This window comes from Oryctolagus cuniculus, chromosome 10, assembly GCF_964237555.1.
Source record: "Oryctolagus cuniculus chromosome 10, mOryCun1.1, whole genome shotgun sequence".
In the NCBI taxonomy this organism is placed as follows: Eukaryota; Metazoa; Chordata; class Mammalia; order Lagomorpha; family Leporidae; genus Oryctolagus; species Oryctolagus cuniculus.
The window spans coordinates 20,134,561-20,149,816 of NC_091441.1; the positions used below are offsets into that span (position 1 = coordinate 20,134,561).

The window sequence follows — 15,256 nt, forward strand, 5'->3', positions numbered from 1 at the left end:
CTCCCAACGGCTGTTCACTCCCTGAACGCTAACAGCCAGGGCTGGAACAGGCTAAGCCAGGGTTTGGAACTCAACCTGGTCTCCCATGTGGATGTCAGGGACTCAAGTACTTGAGCCGTCCCCTGCTGCCTCCCAAGGGAGCCGGAGCAGGAAGCTGGATGGGAAACAGAGAAGCAGGGGACGTGAACCAAGCACTATGATGTGTGTGGGGGTGTCCCAAGAGGCGACTTAACCACTGGTCCAAACTCCCACTCCAGAATGTACATTTGCAACCCGCTCCTGGGAGATGCCAATACCGATGATGGACACAGTAAGGCTCCAAAGCAAACCTGAACACAGCTCCCTTGGGGAGGAGCTGCAGGACTCAGACTGGCCCAGCCCTCAGCCACACGTGGTGCTCCCCAAGTCTTCATGGGCACCCTTTTCACTCTCCCTCCCTGGCTGGGCTCACCCCCACTCCCCACCCCAGGGCATGCACAGTCCACCCTGCTCCACCCCTGCCTCCCCTCCAGTGCCGCCTGCCACGTGCCTTCGACCTTCATCCAGATGGAGCGAGACTGACTTCCAGTTCTCAGAGCATACCACGCTGCTCCCTCTGCCTCCACCTGGCCTGCACACGATCTCAAGAAATAAAAACGCTCGACCACCTCTGAAAAGCCTTCCCAGCCCCCCAGCCCCACTGCCGTTGGCAGAAGCCTAGAAATCTGGCACCTGCTGGTGTCTGTGTCCATTTCTGCTATCGATCTACTATTCGCTTCTGGCGAACGGGGCCATGTCTTGGTCACAGGTGTGCCACATTCCAGTCACACGGCAGGTCCGATGGTTCTGGGGGTCTCAGGGGCACGGGTGTGAGGTGGGATGCAGGAAAACATCACGGCCTATGTCGTCAACCACACAGACGTCGCTGACGAGGCAGCAGCCATCTCTGTGATTTTAAGGTGGAGCACCGCTTAAAGCGGCACTCGCCAGGACACAAACACAACAGCCGCATTCGCCATTTCTTGTTTATTTTCCTGACGTCACAACTAAAACAAAGAAATCCAAGAGCAGTGGAGCTGAAGCTGAAGAAGGTGAAGGCTAAGCCACTCTTAGGGAGTTTGAACAAGAGGCAATTAATAAAGGATTAAGGCTAAGTAAAACCACAGCGGAACACGGCAGCACACTGGCTGCTGAAAACCAGAATGGCCAATTAGGTAGGAGAAAGCCACAGCGGGTGAGACGTTCCCTCTGCCAGTGAACAGCTGTAAGGAGCTCCACGAAGCTATTCCCCCACGGACAGCTCTTGTTTGTTCTCTCTCTCTCTCTCCCCTCTCTCAGACGCAAGCAGGCCAAAGCGCAGCCCTTTGAAAAAGCGTGTAAGAAAGTCCGGCAATTAAACTCTGACCTTGAAGTGGTGAGCAGCACCACCCCGCCGCCTCCATGCCACCAGGGCGTGCAGGTGGACGAGGCCACATGCAGACAGCGCTCCTCCAAGCACCCGCACTGGCCAGCGAAGCAGCCACAGCCTCCCCTGGCCGGAGTCAGGGCCAGGGAGCCCTTGCAGGCACCTGCAGGAAGAGCGCCCCGGGGAGGCCTCCCCGAGCTCTGCCAGGCTCCCCTCCGCCAGTCCACGCACACTGCTGCTGACAGGCGCTGCTCCAGGCACCTGCGAAACACCAGGGAGGCACAGAGACAGAACGCCCAGCCTGTGAGGAGCTTCCACTGCACCGAGGGCACACAAGGAGCCAACAGCACACAACTCGCCGGTCAAGTGCACAGAGTGCCCGCGGGGAACATGCTTAGGAGAGGAGCAGCTGACCCAGCAGGGCAGACACTGCGGGCTGCTGGCAGGGGCTGCTTGGGAGCTTTTCTGATCCTGGGCAGCCTGTGATTCTGAGCAGTGACTCCAGGGAGATAAGGTATCGCTCCCTGGGGTGGCAGAGGGGCCGCCCTCCTCACAGCGTTAATGCCTGCGCTGGTTTCCTTGATGGAAGGCATCATTACGACATAATTGAGGGCATGCACACTGCAGGAAGACACACCCAAGTTTGTTTTCTAGCTCTGCCACACACAACTCAAAGCAATCAGAGGTCTCGGTCAGCTAACCTCACTCAGCAAGTGGCGTCGAGGTGGCCACGAGCTGGGCGACAGAGGCGCCCCACGCCCTCTCCTCCAGCACACGGCCAGCACCACGCAAGGGCCATTACTGTCAGTACTGCCTCGATTCAAGCCACGCTAAGTACCAAGGGCTTCCCCTGTCCCTTGAGCACGGTACAGGAACTCATGCCCTTGGTCTCACGCAAAACAGAAGCCACGCTTTATTCTCAGGGACACTGCAGTGAGAAGCCCAGGAGGTGATGGAGTATCTCCTGCGTGGGCTGCCCCTCCCCGTCAGTACTTGTCCCACAGCTGCGGAACAGTAACAAACATGCCAGGTTGGTTCATAACAAATCGAGGCTGGAGGCTGGGCAGAAAATGAGCGCTCTGGTTCCGGGGCTCATTTATGCATATACAACTCTGTCCGGCAAATGACGGAACTGGGAGAGGCAGGGTCCTGGGGCTGTCAGTGGGAAAGCTGCGAGGTCAGCCCCCAGCTTCTCCATATAAACTGGCACTTCCCAGAGGGCAGGGAGCCTCCCTCAGTGCGAGGCTTTCCCAGCCCTGTGGACGTCCCGGGCTTCCAACCCTGCCTGGAGGAGACAGTCCTCCAGCACCTGGGATGAGGGGAGCTGTATCTCTGCTCTTTGTTCTGCCTCAAGATCTACAATGCTGTGGGAGCTTGCGAATTATTTTCTGCTTTGTTCTCTGCCCACGTGCGCTCTTCCGCTTCTCTAAAAAAGGAAGCGAAGCCAAAGTAGATGTGTGCATAAGCACAACGACAAGGTGACCTCACGCTGACGCGGGTAAGGCCCAGGATTAGAACGACCGCAGGTGGCTGCGGACAGCTCGGGAGACTGGGGCTGCTGGCCGGCCGCTCCCTGCGGGTGACAGCACCCTGCTGTGTGTCTTCTGTCTTCCCAGCCCTTGCCCCACCCTTCTGACATGCACACCTCTCAGCTCTCACCATCCTTCTAGGTGCTGTGAATGCTCTCTCTTCTCCAGAAGCAGAGAATTTCCCTGGTACCCACACAGGAAAAGCACTCCCCCGAGGGTGCGGGGCTTGCCCCCAGACTCTTACTGAGAATGTCTGTTAGGAGAGCAGGCACTCAGCCTGGCAGAGAAAACACTAGCGTCTCTCCTTGTAGTCCCTGGGTTCATATCCCAGCCCCCGACTGCAGCCTCCTGCCAAGCCAGACCCTGGCAGGCAGCTGTGATGGCTCCAGGAATGGGGCTCCTGCCACCCTTGGAGAGACCTGGACTGCGTGAATGAGAAAAAGAGAAGTTTTCTTAAACCAGCTAACAAAATGAGAGAAGCTACGTTTCCAGTCTCATTAATCCTGCAAATCAATTAAGCTTTGTCCCTGATCAGTATCAAATGCTTCAATACTGTTAATGTATTTTTTAAAAAGTAAACAAACCAAGTGAAAATGACAATGAGAAGGGAGAAAAAAAATCAAACTTAAAAAAACGTATAGAGGTTTGTGGTGTGGCACAGCGGGCGAAGCCACCACTTGTGATGCTGGCCTCCCCTATGGGGGCCAGTTAGAGTCCCAGCTGCTCCACTTCTGATCCAGCTCCCTACTGATGCACCCTGGAAAGCAGAAGATGGCCCAAGTATTTGGGCCCCTGCACCGATGTAGGAGACCCAGAAGAAGCTCCTGGCTTTGACCTGTCCCAGCCCTGGCTGTTGAGACCATTTGGGATACGAATCAGTGGATGGAAGATTCTGTCTCTCTCTCTATATAACTCTGCCTTTCAAAGAAATAAATAAATCCTTAAAAAAAATTAGGTCAACTGAAAAAGCAGCACTCCTCAGTGTCCAGCACAAGAGACAGTCACCAGATATTTACTGTGATTAAAAGAGCAGTGAGGGGGCAGGTGCTGTGGCATAGCGGGCTAGGTCTCTGCCTGCGGCGCCAGCATCCCACATGGGCGCTGGTTCATGTTCCAGCTGCTGCTCTTCCAATCCGCCTCTCTGCTTATGTCCTGGGAAAGCAGCAGAAGACAGCCCAAGTGTTTGGGCCCCTGCACCTGTGTGGGCGACCTGGAGGAAGCCCCTGGCTTTGAACTGCCTCAGCTCCCACCGTTGTGGCCATTTGTGGAGTGAACCAAAAGATGGAAGACTTTTCTGTCTCTCCCTCTTTCTGTCCATAACTCTACCTCTCTAGTAAATAAATAAATCTTGAAAAAAAAAAAAAAAAAAAGAACAGTGAGAATACAAACTATTTTCCAGAGATGAATAAGGCAAGTGACTTAACACAGTTTTTTCAATGAACTATCACAGTTGCACAAATGCAACCCCAGACAGGACAGCACACAAACATTTAAACCACAGTGGAAAAACCACTTGCGGATCAACCTCAGACCCAGCTGTGCCCCTAACAACCCCAACAGAATCAGGTAAGACAGAAAAAGAATATATCAAAATGCCAAGCAAGGGGCTGGTGCTGTGGCAGAGCAGGTAAAGCTGCCGCCTGCAGTGCTGGCATCCCATATGGGCGCCAGTTCAAGTCCTGGCTGCTCCACTTCCAATCCAGCTCTCTCATATGGCCTGAGAAAGCAGTGGCGGATGGCCCAGGTGCTTGGGTCCCTGCACCCACATGGGAGACCCAGAAGAAGCTCCTGGCTCCTGGCCTTGGATCGGCGCAGCTCTGGCGGTTGCGGCCATCTCGGGAGTGAGCCAGCCAATGGAAGAATGCTCTGCCTCTCCTTCTCTGGGTAACTCTGACTTTTAAATAAATTAATCGATTTTTTAAAAAATACCAAGCACACCATCGCTGTGAATGAAGCAGCAGACCTCCTTCCAGTCCCAAGTCTGTCTGTGTATAGTGAGCCTGGTACATCTCGGCCAAAGGAGACTGCTGGGCCCTGTTAATGGAACTGAAATGTTCACACCCCTGCACTGACAAGGGTTCCCACAGGTCACACCCCCAGGCCGCCCAGCCTCTGCCCAGGGATCCCCGGCCACAAAAGCCCTCCCGCGGGTGACGGGCTCTCATCACCGGCCTTGGTCAGCCCAGGCTGTTTCTAATGGCATGTGACCCTCTTGCCTGCCATGGGCCACATGAGCAACAGAGCAGCGAGCGAGGCAGCTGACATCACCGACTGTGTGCTCTCTGACTTGTCTCCACGGAGCCCCACTCACTCCCCTGACTCGGTCCCACCTGTGTCTCCACCTGGGCTGAGGCCCCCTGTCAACTGCCTCTGGGGGCGACCGCACACCCAGGAACGTCTACTGGCTCTTCCGCTCTCCAGGAGAGGAAAGCCAAGCCCTTCTTTCCAGGGATGATGTCAACCAGGCCTGGACCTTTGACCTTTCTCCCAGTAACTCCTCCGGGATGAATCAACAGCTGGCTCATGCCCCGGCGGCCAGGACAGCTCACGGGTCGCTGACAAGGAGCCGTGACTGCTCTGGCTGATCCGGCAGGAGGCAGGACCAGTACGATCTAGACCACGGCCTCTCAGCAGAGTCAGATTCCAGGAGGCGAGCTGGCGGTCACCTTCAGTCCGGACCCACACGTCCCGCCTGGTGGTGGAATGCCACCTGGAGCTGCCCACACAGCCCACTGCCCACCTGTGCTCCTGGGTGCCGAGAACCTGGCCAGGTGAAGAGGAAGCACAAATATTTACCGTGGGTGAGGGAATGCCAAGTGCCCTCTGGAATTCTGAGCCACTGGGGACGTGGTCCAGAGAGCTTCTGAAAACAACAGAGGAACACGTGCCTCTGCCATCACCCTGCAGGTGAATGAGCTCAGAAAGCCGGACTACAGGCTCGCTCCAAGCTCACCTGCACGAGGGAGGCCCTGTACTGACCAGTCCAGTGTGTCGCCATTAAGGCAACCCCCAGGAGAGGAAGACGGCTGCACGTGGCCTCACCTGAGAACCGATGTGGACAAGCCCTACGCAGCACACACTGAGCAGGGAAAGAAGTGTCAACAACCCAAGCCGCCCGCCCATTCCACCGCAACCAGCATTACCCGACAGGGCGCAGGGCTCGCCACGGCCCCCACTGAAGCCACACCGGGAAGACAATGTTCACGTCCAAGTAGAGAAATCCACGTAATTCCACTCCTGACTTCATGGTGTACCTTTTTGTCATATTCTACGATGGCAAGACAATATCCTGAATCAGCTATTCGAAATATTAACCTTTAGGGGCCAGTGTAGCGGGTAAAACCACTGCCTGGGATGCTGGCATCCCCTAGTGGCACCGGTTCGAGTCCCAGCTGCTCTGCTTCTGATCCAACTCCCTACCAATGCACCTGGGAAAGCAGCAGAAGGCAGTCCAATTGCTTGGGGCCCACCATACACGTGGGAGACCTGAATGGAGCTCCTGGATCTTGGCCTTGGCCCTGACTGAGCCCCAGTGTCACGGCCATTTTGGGAGTGAACCAGCAGAGGGAAGATCTCTCTGTGTCTCTAACTTTACCTTTCAAATAAATAAACTAAATCTTTAAAAAAAATAAAATTTATGTGCAGTACACAGCCCCCAAGCCATCTTCTTAAAATTAAAGCAAATTTTCCTGAGAACAGCAGCAGTGCAAATCTTTGGCGCGACACGGCATCTGTCACGGGTGAGCGTTTCCATCCTCGCCTAATTACATAAGAAGGATTTCTTGGTCCCGGCATCTTGATTCCACTGTCATCCTATTCAGATTCCTGCAGATTTAAAGCTCACCTTGTCCTCCTCACAGCCATTTTTTAAAAAGTACTTTAAACTCCCTCTTAATATTAATATAGTTGTCTGGGTGGCAGAATCTAACCCAAACAGGTGCAGTAAAGCATTTTGTCACAAAATTATCTAGACTTAACTGTAGGCCTGCCTCTTTCACACTGTTCCTGTTCTAGAATTAATATTAGGAATGCTTTGTTGAAAGTAACCTGGCTTGTTACTGCAAAGGTGTGGCTCCCAATCAGATGTATTTCAGACTTCAGCGACACACAGGTACATCAAGGAGTTAACTAACAGTCTGTGACTCACCCTCCAATGAGACATGGAAGAAACACAGATCACGTGCTAATTAGAAAGAGGATTTGCATGAGTTGTAAGGCTGGGAGGATGACAGCAAAACCTAAAGGAAAAATTCAGCCGAATACATGCTAGGCTTTGATTTTTGTTCTCTTAACAACAAAAATATCATAAACACATTTAGCATAAATCATGTTAGTCCAACACCAAGCAGAAGACTTCTAGCAGTATCAACCCCAAACTCAAGTCTGAAGCATAAGTCGTCCTCTATGCAAACCACGTCATGCCCTAAGAAGTATTTCACTGGAAGCCAGCACGGCTGGTGCACCCCCTCCTCCAGGGCAGCACTCGGAGAGAACGGAGACCCAAAACAGAACAGGGAGAAAAACACAACCCTTTCCTCTCAAACCAGTGCTGTCAGAACCAGCAAGTAACATGCACAGAACCGAGTGGCTGACATTTTCCACTACTTTCAAAAACGAAACAGAAGGGGCCACTCTGCTGTCATTTGGTGAATGCACACTGTACACAGTTCTAAACACCGCAGGCACACGGGAGAAGCGAGGACCAGACATGAGCAGATTCTGCCTTTGTCTACCCCACTCTCTGTACAGGACTCAAGCTAACCCTGAGCCCCAGACAGCATTTACGGCAGAGAGCCTCAGTGTGAGCTGGGACAATGCCCCTTAAATGAAAACAGCCCGACGCCACGGTCTGATCCTGCGCCCACAGCCGTTGGTCCAAGGTCCATCGTGTACACACACCATGGCGTCCCGTTCTTACCTGATCTCCCTCCAGGCTCACGAGAAACCAGGCATCCGCCCCGTGGAAGAGTCCCAGTGCTGCTGGGATTCTAGCTCCGAGACCCTTGGGCTCCCTGCCCTGTCTTCTCCCTCCCCGGCTTTAGAGCGACGTCCGCCCGCACCTCTCCTGATCCACGGGGAGCACCAGCAAGTTTGAACACAACTGAGCAGGAATGCAGCGAGCTTGCTACTTATACTGATGATTCACTTCAATGACAGCTAGGAAGAATTGCTTGTTGGTGGAAAAAGGGAGTTGGGTCAAGCTCCACCCCCATCGTAAGGATTAAGTAACCCCGCCCAGCTCAGCAATCAGCTTAAATCATCACGCGGTGCCATAACGTTGTTACCTGCGCTCATTCTGCAAAGGACAATCCTGCAGGGGTGGGAAGACACACCCAGGGCTTATCACACAGATGGGCACCGACCACAGGTCACGTGGCTCTGGGAACAACTGTTAAGTCTGGCAGTCTGGCTGGGCTGTTTTGCTTAGTTAAAGCTGTACCCAGGGCTGGCATTGTGGCATAGCGGGTTAAGCTACCACCTGCAGCACCAGCATCCCATATGAGCTCAAGTTTGAGTCCCGGCAGCTCTGCTTCTGATCCAGCTCCCTGCTAACGCGCCTGGGAATGCACTGGATGACAAAACCAAGCGCTTGGGCCCCTGTCACCTGGATGGAGCTCCTGGCTCCTGGCTCTGGCCTGGCCCTGGCCCTGCCATTGCAGCCATTTGGGAGTGAAACTCCAAGAGGATGGGACACCCCGCCCCCTCTCTCTCTGCCTTTCAAATAAACAAACACACTGCCTCCATCTGCAGAGGCAAACAGGCAGTAGAGGTCTGTGTTACACCCTTCACAGCCAACTCAGCTTCTACCCGCACAGGAGGCCCCACCACCAGGCGGGCTGCAGGTCACTACTTCTTGACTTTGGAAGAACTGAAAGTCTTGCAGCGGGGTGGGCGGGGTGGGGTGCGAGGCAGAACAAGAATAACTACACGAAACAGAATTAGTAGGGGAGGACTTGTGTCCTGGGAGAGACAGACTCCCTCCTGGAACTCCACACTCCTAGTGTGCAGCTCCAGGCTTCAGGCTCCCAGCTGTGTGACCTTGGGGCGTGGATCAAGGGTACCGGGAGAGGACATGGAGCACCGCCCTGGCACTGCGTCCTTACTGGAAGGGTGCGGGCTGGCAGCCCGGCTGCCCTTCCTAATCTCCCCGGGCAAGTCAGAGTGCCCTGTCTCTGCCCTTCTGCTACTCCTCTTTGCCCTGGCTTGAAGCAGTCACACCTGCTGTTCAACCCTCGCATCGCCCCACCCCCACCCCAGCAGATGAGGCTGAAGCGGGAAGTGCCCCCAGTCGCAGCAAAACGCTAACTTTCTACTGTGATTGGAACTTGGTGGCGTGCTCAGCTCAGCTCGCTCAGGAAGCATTCCTGTGTGTGACCGCTGAGAAATCCCCTCGAGCAGGCCTTCCAGTTCCTGTAAGTGTCAAATGCTGGAATTCCCAGAGGGGGTGAAAAGACAAACAGATGGGGGGGGGTGATGCCACGTGTCTGGGAGCATCGCTGAAGGCTCAGGGGAGGAGGTGGGCACCTGCACCCCCCCAGAAAGGCTGGGCTGTCAACCAACCTCGGTGTCCAAGCCACAGGAGGGAGATGCTGTTTGCTTTCCTTCAGCAGGTGAAGACACACCAGGGTTCAGCAGCAGAAACCGAGGAGCAAGAACTCCACTTTCTTTGATTCTATCTAGAATCATAAAATTAAGCTGCAACGCGTCAGATTCACATGTTGGATGGAAGGTTAAAATAGTAACAGGGCCAGCGCAGGTTAAGCCACAGCCTGTGACACCAGCATCCCATACAGGTGCTGGTGCGTGTCTCGGGTGCTCCACTTCCGATCCAGCTCCCTGTGGGAGAGCAGCAGCAGATGGCCCAAACGCTTGGGCCCCTGCCACCCATGTGGGAGACCCAGAGGGAGTTCCAGGCTTCTGGCTACGACCTCACCCTTAGTCCCAACCAGTCTTAGCTGTGGTTGCTGTGGCCATTTGGGGAGTGAACCAGCAGATGGAAGATCAGTCTCTTTGTAACTCTATCGTTCAAAACAAACAAACAAACAAATACCACAATATGCTACAAGAATAAGTTCATTAACAACGTGCCAGCCCCATCAGATGTCACCTGCGACGGGCTGAAGTGCATTCTCCCGAAAGTCGTGTGTCGTTTAGACCCACAGGTGCTCTCTGTGAAGAGGTGATTAAATTAAAAGAAGTGCTTACTGGTGGTTCCCAATCCAGTGGAACTGAGCCCTTACGGATAGGCGAGAACAACACAGATGGGCACCAAGGGAGCGGGCGAGGCCTCAGATGGAACCACACCTGCAGACCACCTCACCGCAGTCTCCAGACCCCCATAACCATGAGGAAGAGAATCCGTGGCACTGAAGCCACCTGGCCTGTGGCACTTGATTATGGCTGCCCCAGGTGACTGATACACTAATTAAATGACTGTCTCATTCAGGCGGAAGACAATTCAGATTTCTGATTAGCATCAGTACTCCCATAATCACATATAGCAGGACTCTGCCTTGAAAAATCCAGAGAAACTTCATTCTGCGAGAAAAAGAGAAAAGGCTACCCTTGACCTTTCCAGCTCCCACACTGCCACCTCCATGTGAGACGAACTTACGTAACCAGGGGTTTTTATCACTTCCTGTCATCTACATCATCCTGCCTAACGCAGTGAAGTTAGCTTCTGCCAAGTCCACACGGAAGTCTGACTGCGACTCAGCAGTGACAGGTTCAGGACGAGACTACAGACGGCAACCGTGGAGGGAATGTCCCAAGTCCTAGTCTAGGCCTCTTCTGGGAATAAGCAAAGCGGGCCTACCCAAGGCAGCACACCATCTATAAACAGATGCCAGGGTAGACTCCACCCCAACACCTAGTACCAATCTGACGGTGCCACCCCGTCCCTACCACCCCACTGAGGACAGCCTGTCACCGTCCAGATCACTCTCGGATCCCCCTACTCAGAACACAGTGTAAACAGACAGGGATGCAGACCAGACAACCGATGGAGCTCCCCCAGGCCCAGGGCCTGAGGCTCAGTCTCAACCAAGGCACCGCTAACATCTGGGACTGGGTAACTGACCCTGGGTGCACCTCAGGGGTCCATGCTGGGCACTGCAGGGTGACTGTCAGCACCCGGGCGTCTGTCCACTGCTGAGCAGCTCTGACAGCTGAAAGCCTCTCCAGAAGCAGCCAAGCGGGCCATGGGAGGCCAAACTGTGCCCAGCTGAGAGCTGCTGGTTCTGTGGGACAGGACACAGTGCAGACACAAAAGGAGCCGGAGGCCGTGGAGGAGAGGGGATGGCAGCTTGTGAGCAAACTGCAGGAGGAAGGAGAAACACGCTGCAGACAGGCCAGGCACAGGTTCAGGGACGGGAGACTCACGGCGTCTCCAGCTGAGGGCTGCTGTTGGGTGCTGTGCTGTTTTCCCCAAAGATGTGGAAGAAAAATCCAGAGGCTGGGAGTAATGGGGTTACAGCAGTGTCAGACACACCACGTCTGCAAGGAAGAATCAGCGTGCAAAAGGGAGCAGAGCTGGGCTCAGGCAACAGATGTCAATCAGGCTCCGGGGAAGGAGAGCATGGCCCCCCGCAGTCGGAGGACCTGGGCGTCCACATGAGATCAGGGGCCACGACGGTGTGTGTGCACAAGGACGTCACGCATGTGCTGCGGTTTCCAAGGTCACTGTGGTTGGCAGTGGCGCAGGGAAATCCAGAGCAAGGGAGAGAAACCAGGCAGCTTGCTGGGAGTCCAAGGGATAGACTGAAGCCACAGGAGGGCGCGTCGAGGGGAGGCAGACAGAGAGACTACAGTACAAAGCACAGGTTCAAGACGCTCATCCCCTTCAACTTCTTAATTCCAAGCTGTCCCAGGAAAGTAAGCACAACAAGTCACGCACCCCGGACCAGGCAAAACCACAGGACGGTAAAGGACGTTCGCGCACAGGGAAGACGGATTACAATCCTCCAGGAACACCTTACAACCTGGAAAGCACAACAGAACGTGAAGTAAAGAAGCGTGAGCTATAAAACTGTGCGTGACCCCCCAGTATTTAAAGGGCAAATGTAGGTGCCTACGTGAACACATTTTCTTTTTTTAAAAGATTTATTTGAGAGGTAGAGTTACAGACAGTGAGAGGGAGAGACAGAGAGAAAGGTCTTCGGTCCATTAGTTCACTCCCCAAATGGCCGCAACAGCCAGAGCTGCGCCGATCCAAAGCCAGGAGCCAGGAGCTTCTTCCTGGTCCCCCACGTGGGTGCAGGGGCCCAGGCACTTGCGCCACCTTCTACTGCTTTCCCAGGCCACATCAGAGGCTGGACTGGAAGAGGAGCAGCTGGAACTTGAACCAGCGCCCATATGGGATGCCAGCACCGCAGGCGGAGAATTAACCTACTGTGCCACAGTGCCGGCCCCATCGTGTCCACATTTTCACAGTGACTCTTAATCCCCATGTCTGAGGTAAAAACAAGATCACAGGGAAATGTGAACAGGGTCTTAGAGCAGGGAGCCTGGGAAGCTCAGGGTCAGGTCTCATCAAGACCAAGGGGGCGTCTGCTGGGGAAGGAGCCCCTGGCTTGGAAGCACGGGAAGCAGAGGCGCACTGCAGTTAGCAAAGGGAGTGGGGAGGGGGCAGCAGCCCCGCCCCGGCTGGGGGTGGGGGAGGAGACGGGCGAGGGGGCCCTGGGAGGGTCCGGCCAGGCCTACCCCCAGGACTCCGGCTTCCTAAATGCCAACTTCAAGGTCATGTCACAAAGTCATGGCATTCCTTTAATTCTCTGACTGAAGATCTCTGAATGGCTCTCAGCACGTCTGACATATTACTGCAAGTGTCCCTGGGTACTGCGACGGAGGAGACCGGCGGGGCGTTAGGGTGGGCTGTTGGGGTCCACCACAAGGGGTCACATGGGCTCAATACACTCCAGTGTCAAGCAGAGGAAGCTGCACAGAGAGGTAGCCAAGTTCTAGGAACCCATATCCAAAACAAGTAAGCAAAGTGTGAAAACCGATTGTACTCAAAAGAAGATCATACTAAGGACAGAAAATCTGAATTTCACAGTAGACTCCAAAAGAAGGCTCTGCTCATTATTTTCTTAGTAAGTTTTTAATCTTAAAAGGATCTGTAAATTAGTGAGATCATCTTGAGGTTTTGTTTTGGTTTGGTTTGGTTTGGTTTGTTTGTTTTCCTCAAAAGCTACTATGGACTTAACCTATACTCTGTAGCCTTCAAAATTCATGTTTTAGGGGCTGGCGCTGTGGCATTGAAGGTTAAGTCTCTGCCTGCAGTGCCAGCATCCCATATGGGCACCGGTTCAAGTCCCAGCTGCTCCACTTCTGATCCAGCTCCCTGCTAATGCACCTGGGAAAGCAGCAGAGGATGGCCCAAGTTCCTGGGCCCCTGCACCCATGTAGGAGACCTGGAAGAAGTTCCTGGATCCTGGCTTCAGCCCAGTGCAGCCCCACTTTTGCAACCATTTGGGGAGTGAACCAGAGGATGGAAGATTTCTCTCTCTCTCTCTCTCTCTCTCTCTCTACTCTCTACTTCTGCCTTTCAAATAAACAAATAAATCTTTAAAAAGAAAATCATGTTTTAGAGGCAGGCACTGTGACACAGCTGTCAGCCACGGTTGTGGAAGTGCCTGGGATAGAATTCGCCTCTGCTTCTGATCCAGCTTCCTGCCAGTGCTCACCCTGGGAGGCGGCAGGTGCTGACCCAGGTACTGGGGTTGTTGCCACCCACATGGGAGCCCAGATGGAGGTCCCAGCTCCTAGCTTTGGGCAGATCCAGACCTAGCTGTTGTGTACATTAGACAGCACCAGCGAATAGAAGACCTCTGCCCCACTCTGTCACACTGCCTTTCAAATTAAAAAAGGAAAAAAACCCATGTTTGATATCACAGCGCCTGGGTTTGAGTGTGGGCTCCTAACCTGAGCACAGCTCCCTGCAAATGCAGAACCCAGGAGGCAGCAGGTGAGAGCCCAGGTGGTTGGGCTCCTGCCACCCACAGGGGAGACCTGGACTGCATGTCCTCCTCCTGGCTGCGCCTGGCCCAGGCTCGACAGTTGTGAGCATCTGGGGAGTCAATCAGTAAACAGAATCTCTCTCTGTCTCCATCTGTGTGCCCCTCTTCCTTTCAAATAAATGAAAATTAAAAAAAAATTTAAATCAAGTTTTAAAATATTACACATTACCATAAGTATGTATTATGAAAACTTGGTTTAAAAGCAGGTGAAGTGATATGGCAGTACTGTTTCAAATTCATAAACTATTTTCATACACATAAACAGAGCCAAAGGACCGGAAGGAAATAAAACAAAAACGTTAACCAATTCCATCTCCCTGACTGTTCAGATGGATGATAGATGGATGCTTTATATTTTATCTGTCCAATGTCTAAACCTGTTATACTCAGAAAAAAATTGAAAATTTGTTATGAATCTGCCACTGCTTATTTAAAATGACTGAGTAACCCAAGGAACAGAAACCAAAAGCTGGGGTGGGGGACATTAAGTTTCTCTGTTCTGTTCAAAACCAGCTACAGTGAAGAGGAAGTAGGACACTTGGCGGGGGAGGAATACATTGAGTAATGACACGGGGATGAACCGACACAGGCGAAGATTTTTACATAACACAGGCAAGACGGGGTGGTCAGAACACGGAGGCTGGGTTTTCTCACAAGGTCTGGGGACAAATCCTCCCAAGCTGGGTGAGCTTCTCTCGCAATGCTTCACTGAGCAGGACAGCGTGAGTGAGACACGCTCTGAAGGCTAATCCGTCACGTCCCCAGGGACTTGATCAGTGCACCTGCAGAGAAAACTTGTATGGAGAAGGGGGAAGGGTCTGCATAACGCGCACGCGTCACTCGGGAGACGCGCTGTCTTGTTCCTCCTCTGCTCGCAGCGCGAGAGACGGCACTGAATGAGGACTTGGGCTCAGCAAAGCTCATTTCTTAGGGAGGGTGACAGGAAGTGGATGGAAAACACCTGTTCAGGGCCAGCCTTGTGGCTCAGCAGGCAGAGTGTGTACCAGAGTCCCGGCTGCTACACTTTCAATCCTGCTCCCTGTTAATGCGCAAGGGAAAGCAGCGAAAAGATGGCCCAAGTGCTCGGGCACCTGCAACACGTCCAAGACCTGGATGGAGTTCCCGGCTTCTGGCTTCGGTCTGGGCCAGCCCTGGCTATTGAGGCCGTTTGGAGAGGGAACCAGCAGATGAAGATCCCTCTCTCTAACTTTGCCTTTCAAATAAATAAGTAAATCTTAAAATAAAATACAAAACCCTGTTCAATGAAGTGACTAAACCGTAGATGGTAAATCTGAGACTCAGGCTTGAAATCTACAAAGATTTGC

At 53.5% G+C, this 15,256-nt stretch overlaps 1 protein-coding gene across 5 annotated transcripts in view; it reads right to left on the reverse strand.

Moving 5' to 3' along the window:
- NEDD4L (NEDD4 like E3 ubiquitin protein ligase) overlaps positions 1 to 15,256 on the reverse strand; it is a 320,618-nt gene that overhangs the window by 156,218 nt on the left and 149,144 nt on the right. The window contains exon 1 of one of the 5 annotated variants that reach the window (XM_070050120.1): positions 6,057 to 7,791. The exons of the other annotated variants lie outside the window; for them this stretch is intronic. Within the exon in view, the coding sequence (XP_069906221.1) occupies positions 6,057 to 6,178 (122 nt within the window). The 5' untranslated portion in view covers positions 6,179 to 7,791. Of the gene's footprint in view, positions 1 to 6,056; positions 7,792 to 15,256 lie in introns of those variants that run through there. 5 annotated transcript variants of the gene reach the window in all.